At 38.5% G+C, this 12,311-nt stretch overlaps 2 protein-coding genes across 3 annotated transcripts; one reads left to right on the forward strand and one right to left on the reverse strand.

Moving 5' to 3' along the window:
- Positions 1–1,158: 1,158 nt before the first annotated feature.
- Positions 1,159–2,768, reverse strand: LOC116264985 (aspartic proteinase nepenthesin-1-like). Its single transcript, XM_031645479.1, has 2 exons — positions 1,721–2,768; positions 1,159–1,589 (listed from the first exon to the last, which is right to left on the reverse strand). The coding sequence occupies exons 1-2, from the start codon at positions 2,746–2,748 to the stop codon at positions 1,262–1,264; spliced, it is 1,356 nt and encodes a 451-aa protein (XP_031501339.1). The 5' UTR covers positions 2,749–2,768; the 3' UTR covers positions 1,159–1,261.
- A 6,007-nt stretch (positions 2,769–8,775) lies between these two features.
- Positions 8,776–12,092, forward strand: LOC116264986 (multiple organellar RNA editing factor 9, chloroplastic). Of its 2 annotated transcripts, none has more exons than XM_031645481.2 (5): positions 8,776–9,280; positions 11,155–11,252; positions 11,336–11,401; positions 11,486–11,670; positions 11,783–12,092. In XM_031645481.2, exons 1-4 carry the CDS (start codon positions 9,039–9,041, stop codon positions 11,662–11,664), a joined length of 585 nt encoding a protein of 194 aa, XP_031501341.1. In that variant the 5' UTR covers positions 8,776–9,038; the 3' UTR covers positions 11,665–11,670; positions 11,783–12,092. The 2 variants fall into 2 exon arrangements, with proteins under 2 accessions (XP_031501341.1, XP_031501340.1); XM_031645480.2 differs by having other exon boundaries at positions 8,778–9,280; positions 11,786–12,092.
- Positions 12,093–12,311: the final 219 nt, after the last annotated feature.

The following is a 12,311-nucleotide window of genomic DNA, read 5'->3' on the forward strand; positions in this document are numbered from 1 at the left end:
AATCAAGCAAAAATAAACCCAGTACATGAAAAATAGACCCATTAATACAAAAGCCTATACAAGACCTGGACATGATTTGAAGTCATTAACGCGGTGCTCTGTTTCTGTACTCTATTTAAGGAATTTCTTGTATTGTCTGGTATAATATTATTGTAAATGATCTTTTGGGTCGTCTTATGGGGGGATTCTGTATTGCCGACTGCGTTTATCAGTTCCATTTCGTATTTTTGTTGTTTCTTCTTGTTCAATCCTTCTCCCTCTAGTTTTTATACGGAACATTTAATTTGATCAATGTATAACTCCAGCAGGTTTCTTCGGTAAAGGAACTCTAAAGTGCTTATATAATAAATTATATCTACAAATGATGTTGGGGATGCAAACAATGGGCAAGATATTTCGGAAACTGTTACTAAGAAGACCAATTTTGATCAATTACAATTGCTTAAGCTTCCAGCTTCTCATGGGCTGTTGACTAGTAATGTTGAACGAATTAACTTCTCTGTCAATTTTTTAATCACTTTCTCCAATCCAAACCTGCCATCTCGCTTTGTAGTGCCTTGAGAATCCTAGCTAGAGGGGCCATTGCAGGGGCTTGTTATTAGTGACGACTTTGAAGACTGACTACGTTCACAGTTATGTATGTGTATATATATATATATATATATATATATATATATAGAGGGAGAGAGAGAGAGAGAGAGAGCTTGTTTTCTTTAAATTACGCGCTTCTGACTGCAAGTAAGAATAAGCATATTTATGTTTTGCTGAACATTATTGACAATGGAGATGGCAACTTTTGTCTATCATATAGCAACACAACATATATTAATACATCGGCAAGCAGCCGGACACGAAGATTAACTAGGCAAAACAAAGTAGGGAATTCACAATCTAGACCAAAATTGACAAGGTAGTTGTGCAGTGTGGTGGCTTCAATAAGATTCACAGGAGCTGGTGCTAGAAGAATGGCCTAACAAGACAATTGCTCTTAAGAGTGCCGACATCTCTTGTAGTTCATCTTTTTCAGAATAATGAGCTGCCATGGATGTAGGTTGACTCATTGTCTTCATGAACCATGTAAATCATTAATTATCGTGCGTTTGCATCTTTTCTTCTTTTTCGGTTGAATACAAGAAGAGAGCGAGAGAGATTATGGACTAATTGAAATGACCTTTTTTCTCATATTACCGTAATATGGCAAAATGCATCAATACATCGGCAGACTGTTGGAACGACAATGAGATTGTAAAAGGTAGGGAATTTACAGACTACTACACTGTGCAGGCGTGAAAGAGATCATGTTCTTCCCAAGATCATAATGAACAAGGAAGTTTTGCTGCAGGGTGGATCCAATTATATTCATTTCACCTGGTGTTGGAAGAATGGCCAAGCAAGAGAGTTGCCTTCTTGAATCAGTTACAATATAGTTTTCTAGAGGCACTTGTAGATCGCCGCCATCAAAATGAAACGTGAGAGTGGGGATGGAGATCGAGTCTGGCAAGCCATTCAAGCAGGCGTCCAGTCGCAAGTCTGGGTTGTACAGATAAAACTGTTGACCAACTTCCGTGAGGAATGCTTCGTGTACAAGTCTGCCATCAAGAACAGACATAATTAGCACTAACTATACATAATCAAGCATCTTACAGATCTGAATACAAGATCCATTATAGACGGGGAGGCCGAAGAAAGAAAGAAAGAAGTCAAGGGAAAAGGTTCATACTTGTATGCCTCTTCAACAAGGCCTGTAAAAGTTGAGCCAGAGTCAACAAGAACACCACCGCTTCCATCAGATTGAACTTGGAATGCGGACTCTGAGATGGGGAGGCGCTTCCCACCAACACTGATGCCAAGCAAAGTCACAAAGTACTGTCTTTGATTTCCAGGATTCATCAACAATGGCGTGCTTGTTGTGGTGTTTGCTTTGATCAGGTGGCTGCTGGGTCCAAGCGTGAGCTTGCTTTTGTCGAAGGCACTGTACCCACCCAAGCAGTAGGAGAACTGGTAACCAATCAAGGGTCCCAATTGAGTGATGAGCGATAAGGGTCCTTTATTCATCCCAACTATTGCTGGACCAGTGGCTTCAAAGCCATTAACCACAGAGCTGCACCCAAACCGAATGCCATTAGCCGTCAAGGAGCCCAAGGTGAAAGTCTCCAAACTGAGAGTTCCCTCACTGCCTGTTCCGTCTACATACTTGATTGTGTAGCCACAATCTAGAGCATTACAGGAAGTATGTAGACGACTGTTGTTGCAAATTGGGTCGGAGCATGGAACTTTGGAATAAGAAGAGGAACTCTGAGGGTCGAAAAGAGGATCGTCTTCCTCGTTGGTTGGATGGTAGCACTTAGCCCAAATGAGATTACTGCCTGTATCGATAGAGGCTGTGAAGGAGGTTGGTGGAGTTCCGATTTCCAGCTTCATGAAGTATTCTCCATTGTAGCCCTGCAGACTCGTGTTAAGAGTTGTCGCTTGTTGGGGCTGCGAGGATGAGTTTCGGTGATGATCTCGGCCTCGCCCGGTGTGGCGCGAGAGCTGCTGGGCCCGATGATGAGTCCGGTTTATTGCCGCATGTATGTGTTCCTGGTAGGTCAAATTCATGTGGGCATCTGCATGTGTGAGTTGGACGACGATGCAGGCCGAGGCAAAGGTGGTTGTGATGGTGTTGGTGGAGGAGGAAAGGGGAAGGAGGTAGACGGTGAAGAGGAGGATGAGGAGGAAGGATGGCAGGTGCGTTCCTGCCACTTCCATGGTGCTCTTGGCAATGGTGATTCTGATGCTTGTGAAGGGCCGGGGACAATGAGACAGGTTTTATAGGCAGCAGAAAGGGTGTTGGCAGTTAAGTTTTCCTCATGGCCATGAGGAGACAACGATGCTCTGCTGTGTAAAATTATCTGTTTCCCAAAAGTAGAACGATGCCAGTGCATGATGCTGAGAGTTGTTTGCTTGAATTGGGTTGAACAACAAATAGTCTACCTTATTTTAGCTGTTTCCATCAATAAGTTTCATTTTTTTCAAGAAAACTTTGGAAAAGCATTGAGTTTCGCATTGTTAAAAGCATATGAAAATTGATTAAGTTTAGTTTCCATCGTTGATTAGAACAGTCTACCTATTCGTTTCCATTAGGTTTTCCGGGTGAGCAGTTTAACAACCCACCTCCCCCACATTTTCCCGTCCACTACCTTCTGTAACAGAACCGAAATTGTAGGCATCTTGCAGAAATAAACTTTTTACGCAAACTAAAAATCACTCGTTAACTTCTTAACATCTTTAAGAGAAAGTAGCAAGTAGTTTGGACATTGAAAACTAATAATCGATGAACAGAATAAAAATGATTCACAATTTAACTTTTTCAATAAGTCACAGTACAAGTATGGTACCCGTAAGGGTATGGGGGATATTGGTGAGGACACAACAATTTTATAAATTTTGTACACCGACATAAAACAAGGTATATATATATATATATATATATATATATATATATGATATGCAAACTTGTACAACAAATATGGAAAATACCACAAAAATATGCAATATTTCTAAATTAAAAAAAAAAATGTACTAACATGCAAATTACATAAAAATATACAAAAATGACATGGAACGTGGCTTTCCAGCTATGTCTTAGCTTTTCAGCTATACGATCGTTAAGATAATTATAATACAAACAGTTTATTTGGGCCATTTAGATAATTAAAATTCGTATAAATAAAAAACTTCAAAAGCACTTGGATCCATGAATTCTAAACGCTGGTAAACCCAGTCTTGTCTCCAAATAAACCAATCCAAAAGTGAATTTTAGGTTGATTTTTTGAAACGAACATTATTCCGTCCATATAGTTAGAAGTTAAAAGTTGAAAAAAAAAAAAACTATAAAGATTGAAACTATAAAAAAATGAAATTACATTAGATGAAAATCACCCACACGACTTGCAACGAAAACTACGCCACCGCCGCTTCTACAATGCCATTTTTGTAACTCAAACGAATAAAAAAATAACCAACTTAAATGAGCAAAACAAAGACCTAATTTAAGGTTGATCAAAACGTTAGATCCAAATGAAAAGAAGTACTGAAATCCATCCCTAATAAATAATCATATACCAAAGTAATCCGAGCAAAAAAACAATTACATATCCAAAAGAGTCGGGTTCGGGCAAGTAATGGGTTGAAACGGTTTCCGGAATCGGTTCGTGATTGTTACTTATTCTCTACACATATTATATTACCATGTGGTAAGTTCATCTACCACTTATAGATAGCCTTATCATGATTTTCACCTTCATCAACCCTTTTAACTCGTGTGCCACTCATTCAATTGGTATTCTTTTAATTTCAAAATGATTAATGATGTGACATAGATTGAGCTAAGATAAGGCAAGAGAATAAGATATGGTAGGTTTAAGATAGAATGTCAATATATCTGATTTGGATTGGACATTCGGTTGAATTGTTCTAAAAAATCAAATATGAAAAAAAAATATCTAATAAAAAGATCGGTTTGGATTTAGATTTAAGAAATGACATTTGATTGCATTCAGATACACATGTAAAAATCAAATTCAGATGTGAATTTTTTTGTTCGTATTCAAATCCAAATATATGAATTAATATCCGAAAAAGAAGATACAGTTAAATGTATATCTGATTTGAATAAGATCTATTGACATCCCTATCTTGGAAATGCCAAGGTGTCTAAGACATTTTGTAACGAGGAGTTTTCCATCACAGGGCAATAACAAGGTCCAACATGTGTGAGGAAGATACTTAGTTGTCCAAATCAATGGCTTTTAGTTCTCAGTATTATAGTAGCTTTATTTTCCAACATATACTATGGTGAGAGAAAGGAGCCCAAGTCTTCCCTTCCGTATTAGTTTATCCATTTGAGTTGAGAGAGAGTTAATATGTGAGAAGGTTATTCATTCATTGTGTATGTCAGGCTGCGGGCTATGTTACTAATTGACATATTTTTTAGACATATGATTCTTTGCAATTTTTCTCCTATCATAGATAGAACTAGAGGTTATGTAATCCAATGATCCAACCAAAATTACCTTTTATCTACCAACATATCTTATCTTGATTCTCCCAACGTGGGAGAAAGACGCTTTGTTCCTATCATAGGAGAAGACGCTTTGTTTCAACTTTGAACAAAGAAACATCTCCATATATAGCATCCACTATATTGCTAATGAAGGTGTTGTTAGGAACAACACGAAAACTCTTTTCTCGGACTCTCAAGAGGGGGTTAGAAACAACAAGGAAGAAGACAAATATTTACGTGGTTCGAAGCAAAAATCTCCTATGTCAACAGCCGCACAGATCTTTTACTATTCACTTACATATGAAACACAGACACTCTCAGAAAGGAAGAATAAAGCTGCGACCCTCCTCTCAACGTAAGCATTATGGCGAAACCCGTATTTATACAAAATGACATAAATACCCAGTATGAATCAAGTTCTATAGAACAAAACTATGATTAAATAAAAAGCAATCGTATGTACAACACTATGATATGAATGCATTTTTGGTTGGGAGAGATGCTATGACAAACGATAAGCTTCATTCTTTCCACCACAGGCCTTGTGATGAATTTGATCAAGCGATTGCACATGGAAATTAGTTTGCAATTATCATCGCATACCTCCTGGCCAAAGTATAGAAGCCAGTGTTGTGAAGGGCGTACGATTAACGCCTTTAAAGCCTACGTTTCATGCCTTGAAGGGCTTTTACAAGAAAACGCCTCAAAGCTAAGGGGTGAGGCTCATCCACCCTGAACCATGTGCTTCATTGGGTGAGGCTAGGGATGTCAACGGATCGGATTCGGATCGGATACATCTTCAACCATATCCGTTTTTTCGGATATTCTTATATTCGGATTCGGATTCAGATTCAAATTCAGATAAAGCAAAGTCATATCCGAATCCAAATCCGAAATGCGATTTTACAATCTGAATCCGATCCAAATCCGATTTTTATATTTATATCCGAATCCGAATCTGAATTTTGAACCGGATTTTGCCATTTTTCAAGTATTAGATAGAGGATATTTGTCTGAAACTGAATCCGATCCAAATCCGTATCCGAATCCAATCCAATATTCATGTATATCCAAATCCGAATCCAAATCCGAGTCCGATCGGATGTCATTTATTAAATCCGAATCCGATCCGATTTCTTAATCGGATATTAAATTTTTATCCATATCCGATTTTTTTGGATCGAATCGGTTGGATATCCGATTCAAATCCGATATATTAACATCCGTAGGTGAGGCGCCTGAGGCATAAGCCTCAGTCATGTCTTCTCTCTTTTTTTTTATAAAATTTAAAAAACTTAAAGAAAAGAAGAAAAACAATGGCTGATGGGTTTATGTCTAGATTTTGTTATTGAAGAGAGAGACTGAGAGAAAGGGGAAAAATTTCCTACTACAAAGGTCTACCGTGCGTCTCTCTCTCTCCGACTCTATGCTCGGAGCTTGAAGGCTGCAGGGGGGCCATGGCAGCGCCGGCCATGGCCGACGCTCTCTCTCTTTCTTTCTGTAGGCATTGCCAGTTGAGGACTGGGCTCGCCCCCCTCTCTCAGTTTTCAGGATGCTTAAATTGCTCTTGTGCACTTGGGCTTTTACGACCGTTGAATTAGCTCCTTTCTCCAAGCGTTCCTTCTTCCTATGCTTATGTAGACGAAGGAAATTGCTTTCATTATTAAAACCTGAGGTTAATGATAAACCTGAGGTAGAACTAGAATAGCCTTTGAAGATCTCCACAGAAAATTCTTGCATGTTATAGAATCATAGAGTCACTAATCTAATTCTTGCATGTTAACTAACCCCATGTGAGTTCACATCATTTCTTGATGTTATTCTAGATTTCAGAAATGTTGTCTTCTTATTTAGATTTTATGATATACGTTTAGGAATACACATTCTAGGATATGGTTTGATCATACTCGCCATCAATTCTTTCCTCTGAATTACCTGATATGCTCTTACTTTCTTTTCTTTTTTTCTTTTTTAATTTTTTGTTATGTTTATAGCCATTATATAATGAAATTTGGTCGTCAAGCTTATGCTTCAACTAATGCTTCGCCTCGCCTCACCTCATAAGAGGCTTAATGCATCGCCTCACTTTTTCGCTTTTTACAATATTGATCGAAGCTATTCCTAGCTACTTTTTGGCATTTACCTAATGAACGTCTAGGGAACTATAGAATTGAAAGACATTCTTCCCAGCTTAGGAAATAGTTCTGTTAAATTAGAAAAATATCAAGTTGGGGCCAGATGTATAGATCTTAACAATATTTTCAGGCTAATTAAACTCCATCCTCTAATCATCGTCCCAGCTTTCCTATCATATTCTCAACTTTCATCGATAAAGCATTTGCTTATGCTGCTCATGATGTCATGATGTTGTTAAGGCTGCGCATCGGGCCGAGCTGCCAGCAGGTACCCGGTACCTGGTTCGGCTCGGGCAAGAAGGGTACCGGGCCTGCTTGATTCCTTATCAGGCTGGCTCTACTGGGCCCAACAAGCTCGACTAGGCCCTATAATGTTTTTTTATATTATATGGCTAGATATTTTATTATAATAATTACATCTATATATTATTTTATATTAAAAAATATTTTTAGTTTAATCGGGCCAGGCCCGGGTTGAGCTTCGACTCGGGTTTGAATGGTCAGGTCGGACTCGGGCCGGGCCAAGCCGAGCCGATGTCTAGGCTCAATTTCATGCATATTTCAAAAAGTTGGAGTAGATTCAGTTCATGAATTTGTATCAATCTTTAACATACGATAGATTCATAAAACACTGGCACAATATTCTAAACGTCAAATGATCTCAAATTACCCCTTTTCATATATACCTTTTGTGCACGAAAGCAGATTTAGTGTTGCACTGGGGAACATAACAAGAAATTATACTCCATTTAACTAACATAGACATTTTGACTATTTAAGCACATAACACACGATCCCCTGCAAGGCATAACATATATCCTGCCGCCATGTCTTCCATTGTCTTTTGTGTGAAATTTAACCATCAAGAGGGCACATTGTGACATGAGACCCAAAAAAATCATAAGAATCAAGTGTCTAGGTAAATTTTATAAGTAGACAAAGCTTAGAACGTTAATCTTAATTTAGAATATTATAGCGTCTAATTTATGCACGTTGTTTCTTGGAAACACATAAATTTTAACATTTTGCATTACTTTGTATGGTTAAATTGGTTTAAAGTAGCATTTAACAAGGCTCAAGAGTCAAAGGCACAAGAGATAATGTAAAAGGCCTGTTTGACAAATGACAAAGAGTTTGTAGTTGTTTCATCAATTTACTAGAGCCTATGTTTTATGAATTTACCCACAACCATATTCATAAAACAAGTCACACACCATTTTGTTTGCCAAACCAACTCAAAGATAATAAACTGGATTACTCTCGTTTCTTTACCGAATCAAACACAAAACAAGACCACAGCTACAATGCTTTTATCATTTTCTTTGAAACTTAACTTAATCCAATCTTGTTAAAGTGAGAGACAGTGCTGGTAGTGTTTTCCTTCTTTGAGAATATAAAAGACTTCTAATTAATATAAATAACATTAATTTCAGGTTTATAATAGGTGGCTCGCATAAAAAAGTAAAAATTGACAGGCTTCTTTCCGCATTTAGCAACAAAAAATTGGGTCTACAGGGAAAGTTTTGGAGGACTTGTTTTTGCCATTCTATTACTTACTTGCACTTTGCACAAAAACCCTAATACCTAAAACCCGAAGCCGGGAAATATCTGGCGCGGCAGCCCTCCTCTGATAAATACCCCTCTCTCTTCTCCACCCTTATCTTCATTCACTCCTCCCCCTCTCTATCTCTCGGCCCTGCAACTATGGCTTCTCTATTTTCTGGTACGCCTCTTTCTGAAGCCCTAGTATCCTCTTCTCTCTCTCTCTCCAACCGTCGTTCTCCTCCTGCGGCTCTGTTGACTTCCCGTCTCCCCTTGTCTCCCGACTCCCCCTTGGAACTCCGGGTCCCACTGTTCGCATGTCCCGAGCCTGTTCATCCCGGCTTCCAACGCTCCGGACCGGCGTTCGTGCGGCGGCCGGAAGCGGAGATTACTCGTCGAGGAGGAGCGGCGGGAGCAACGAGCCTAGGGAGACTATCCTACTGCCAGGTTGCGATTACAACCACTGGCTCATCGTGATGGAGTTCCCTAAGGATCCCGCTCCCACGAGGGAGCAGATGATCCAGACTTACCTTGATACTCTTGCTACCGTTCTCGGAAGGTACTCTCTCTCTCTCCCTCTCCTTTTCTCTGAGTATGTGTCTGTGTGTGAATAAAACAAATAGCATAAGCATTGAGGTTAGATTATGAAGCACATCAGAAACTTCCGAGTTGTACTAATTTTCATGACAAGTGACCGAAAAGGAATTTGTCCTGCTTACTACTTTCGATTTACCGAAAAAAATGGGGGAAATGGTGATGTGTCAGTGTGAGGGTAAGGGGGATATCCCAGTTTATCCTAATATGCATGACTGGCTGCAGACAATTTGTTGCAAGTGCAAGAGGAAATGTTCTGGTACATAGTTCATTTTGAGCTATTGGAGGTTGTGGTTCTATCGATAGTTTGCAAAAATAATGGTAGAAGTGCGTATATCATTTCGAGGGGGCGAGCCTAAAATCTGGTCTCTGTCTGCCGGGGATTGGGAGCTTGATAGGAAAGAGGAACGTATCTTTCCTGCGTTTAGGTTAATGTTCTTTTTAATTTTTTTCCTCTGTTGAGTTGAAGAGCTTGTGTCTAAAGTATGAGGAATGAAGAAGTGGTTTTTATATGTCTATACAGTTGAGCGCTACTAGTTATTCCGTAAGAGATACGCAGCGTATTACGTAAGGAGGATAAACTGGAGAAGGTTTATATTTTGTAACCAATATAAGATATTAGTGTGCAACTAATTGTTGGCAAAGTTAGATTACGTGATTACGATACGAAGTTGATAATTTTTAGTTTTTAACTTTTTATTTCCATATATACACATTGTTTCTATTCTTTTTGAGATCTTAAAAGTACTATACAGGGACAAAATTTGGATAAAATGAAGCACAAACGTTGAGATTAGTGCAAATGCTTTAGATGTCGTGCTGCAGTCTGTCACAGGGATATCCCAATTTACTTCCGATATATGTTCCCTTGTATACTATTCTCAAGGAAACCATCCGAGGGAATCGTGCATCACGTACTTTTTTAGCCCCATTGCCGTTACATGGCCTGCAGGACATCTAAATGTTCATCTCTTGCATTTGCTTTTTCAGGAGCCTGATGTTCATAACTGAGATACACTTGATGTTGTGTATTTTAAATTTTAAAATTGCAAGTACATGAACTTGTCATAACATCTTGGTTCTCACTAAACTAAGTTGAGTCAATAAGCTGATGCTACCAAGCTACCCTTTATCAGTTTTCTGTGTTGGTTAAGTTGTCCTCATTTAGTATCCTATGAACCACAGAATGTTTAATGTTAAAGTTGTTTTCATTTAAGTGTTCTCAAATTTCTTCAATACACATCACAGATCTAGGTGCAAATACAATGGAAAAGGTAGTTGTATCATGAAAAGAATCATGTTATAACTTATAAACTTGATTTCTTGTAAGAAGACCATGCTGGAAATGCCAGATTGGTTTGATTTTGGTAACATATTTTGGAATATTGGGAAGTAACTTAGTAACGCATCCACACCAATATGGAGGAACTAACACAGGTACAGGCAGATGCTTATCCAGTTAGCGCACACACACACACACACACACACAAAATGCATTTATATAGGTACACACAAATGGCTCAGAGCCTTTATTCCTCAGTGGTGATAGCACCACAGGTCCACAAGGAAGAATAAGAAACGAGTCTTTGTTTTACACATCAATGGTTCTTGACTTTAGGGGATTTTCATGTCTACTCATAGTTGTTCGTGGCTTCTCTACTCGTAGGGTCCATTTTAACCATCCTTATGGCACGTGCAAATAAAGGTGTTTTAGTTTTGCTTATGGACATTGAAATGTGTTCATATCTGCGTATTTGGTTTTCTTTTGAAATATTTAAAGATTGATTTTGTTTTAGGTGTTTGTGTCAAGGAATTTCTAATGTATATGCTTAACTGCAGCATGGAAGAGGCAAAAAAGAACATGTATGCCTTCAGTACTACTACTTATACCGGGTTTCAATGCACTGTTGATGAAGAAACATCAGAGAAATTTAAAGGTCAGCATGTGGTCAGACATTGTTGTTCGATGTTCTTAGTGTAAAAATATTCTGAATGTGAAATAATCCTTTTCTTTATGCAGGATTGCCTGGTGTGCTCTGGGTTTTGCCAGATTCATACATCGATGTCAAGAACAAGGACTATGGTGGTAAGCTATCTATTTTATTATGGTGAAGATTGCAATATCTCATAAAACAGCAGTATCATGGTATGTATTCCTTTGTCTTTTTAGGTGATAAATACATAAACGGTGAAATAATTCCTTGTAAGTACCCCACGTACCAGCCTAAGCAACGAAGTGGGTCAAAGTATGAGAGCAGGAGATACGTGAGGCGGAGGGACAATGCTCCTCCTCCAGAACAAAGAAAATCTGTGCAGACTGCAGCCCAGACAGATTCATCATCTGAATAAGATAATGTGAGTTTTTTTTTTTTTCCTGGTAAATACTTTTAGACAATCGGAAGTGGTTTTGTTATAGTTTTGATTAGTCATCTCGTTGTCTTGTTATATGGTTATGTTTTTTGTCCAGCAGGCTTCTCACTGTCTTCAATTAGAGTGGCTACACAATTTCTGAGTTTTCTGGGGATGACGATATTTTTGGACCACTGGAATTCTAACTGGAACCTTCAGCGCGTGGATAAAAAAGTAATATAGTTGGCTGTAGGGATTGTCATGCCCACGAGTCAGTGATGGAATTAGTCAGTGGAATTCAAATGGTATTGTATTTTACTCCCTCTTGTGCTTGCCATGTCGCATGTTGTCAGCAAGAGCATTACCCTTGAGCAAGATTTGTAAAGTTCTAAGCTTCAATATCTGTGTTCTTGCTCGTTTGATGATCATGGTACTTTTGTTCCTCATGTGGAAAAATCGTTCCTCTGATGTCTTCCAGGTAAAACAAATACGTGATATGGCTAGCTGCCACTTTGAACAACCGCTTTGAAAACTGTCATTCTTTCATATGCTCTCTTACCTCCTGGAAAGTGGCTTTACCTTTTAGCTTAGTTTATAAAATGAAGAACAGCAAAATTGTTCCTCTCTTACCACTTTTTTATCATTGT

Source organism: Nymphaea colorata, chromosome 11 (genome assembly GCF_008831285.2).
Source record: "Nymphaea colorata isolate Beijing-Zhang1983 chromosome 11, ASM883128v2, whole genome shotgun sequence".
Classification (NCBI taxonomy): domain Eukaryota; kingdom Viridiplantae; phylum Streptophyta; class Magnoliopsida; order Nymphaeales; family Nymphaeaceae; genus Nymphaea; species Nymphaea colorata.

Coding starts and splice junctions, on each gene's coding strand:
- LOC116264985 (XM_031645479.1), bottom strand. CDS start 2,748: ATGGAAGTGGCAGGAACGCACCTGCCATCCTTCCTCCTCATCCTCCTC. Junction 1,590..1,720: donor CTTGTTGAAGAGGCATACAA/GTATGAACCTTT, acceptor TCTTGATGGCAG/ACTTGTACACGAAGCATTCC.
- LOC116264986 (XM_031645481.2), top strand. CDS start 9,039: ATGTCCCGAGCCTGTTCATCCCGGCTTCCAACGCTCCGGACCGGCGTT. Junction 9,281..11,154: donor CTTGCTACCGTTCTCGGAAG/GTACTCTCTCTC, acceptor GCTTAACTGCAG/CATGGAAGAGGCAAAAAAGA. Junction 11,402..11,485: donor CAAGAACAAGGACTATGGTG/GTAAGCTATCTA, acceptor TTGTCTTTTTAG/GTGATAAATACATAAACGGT.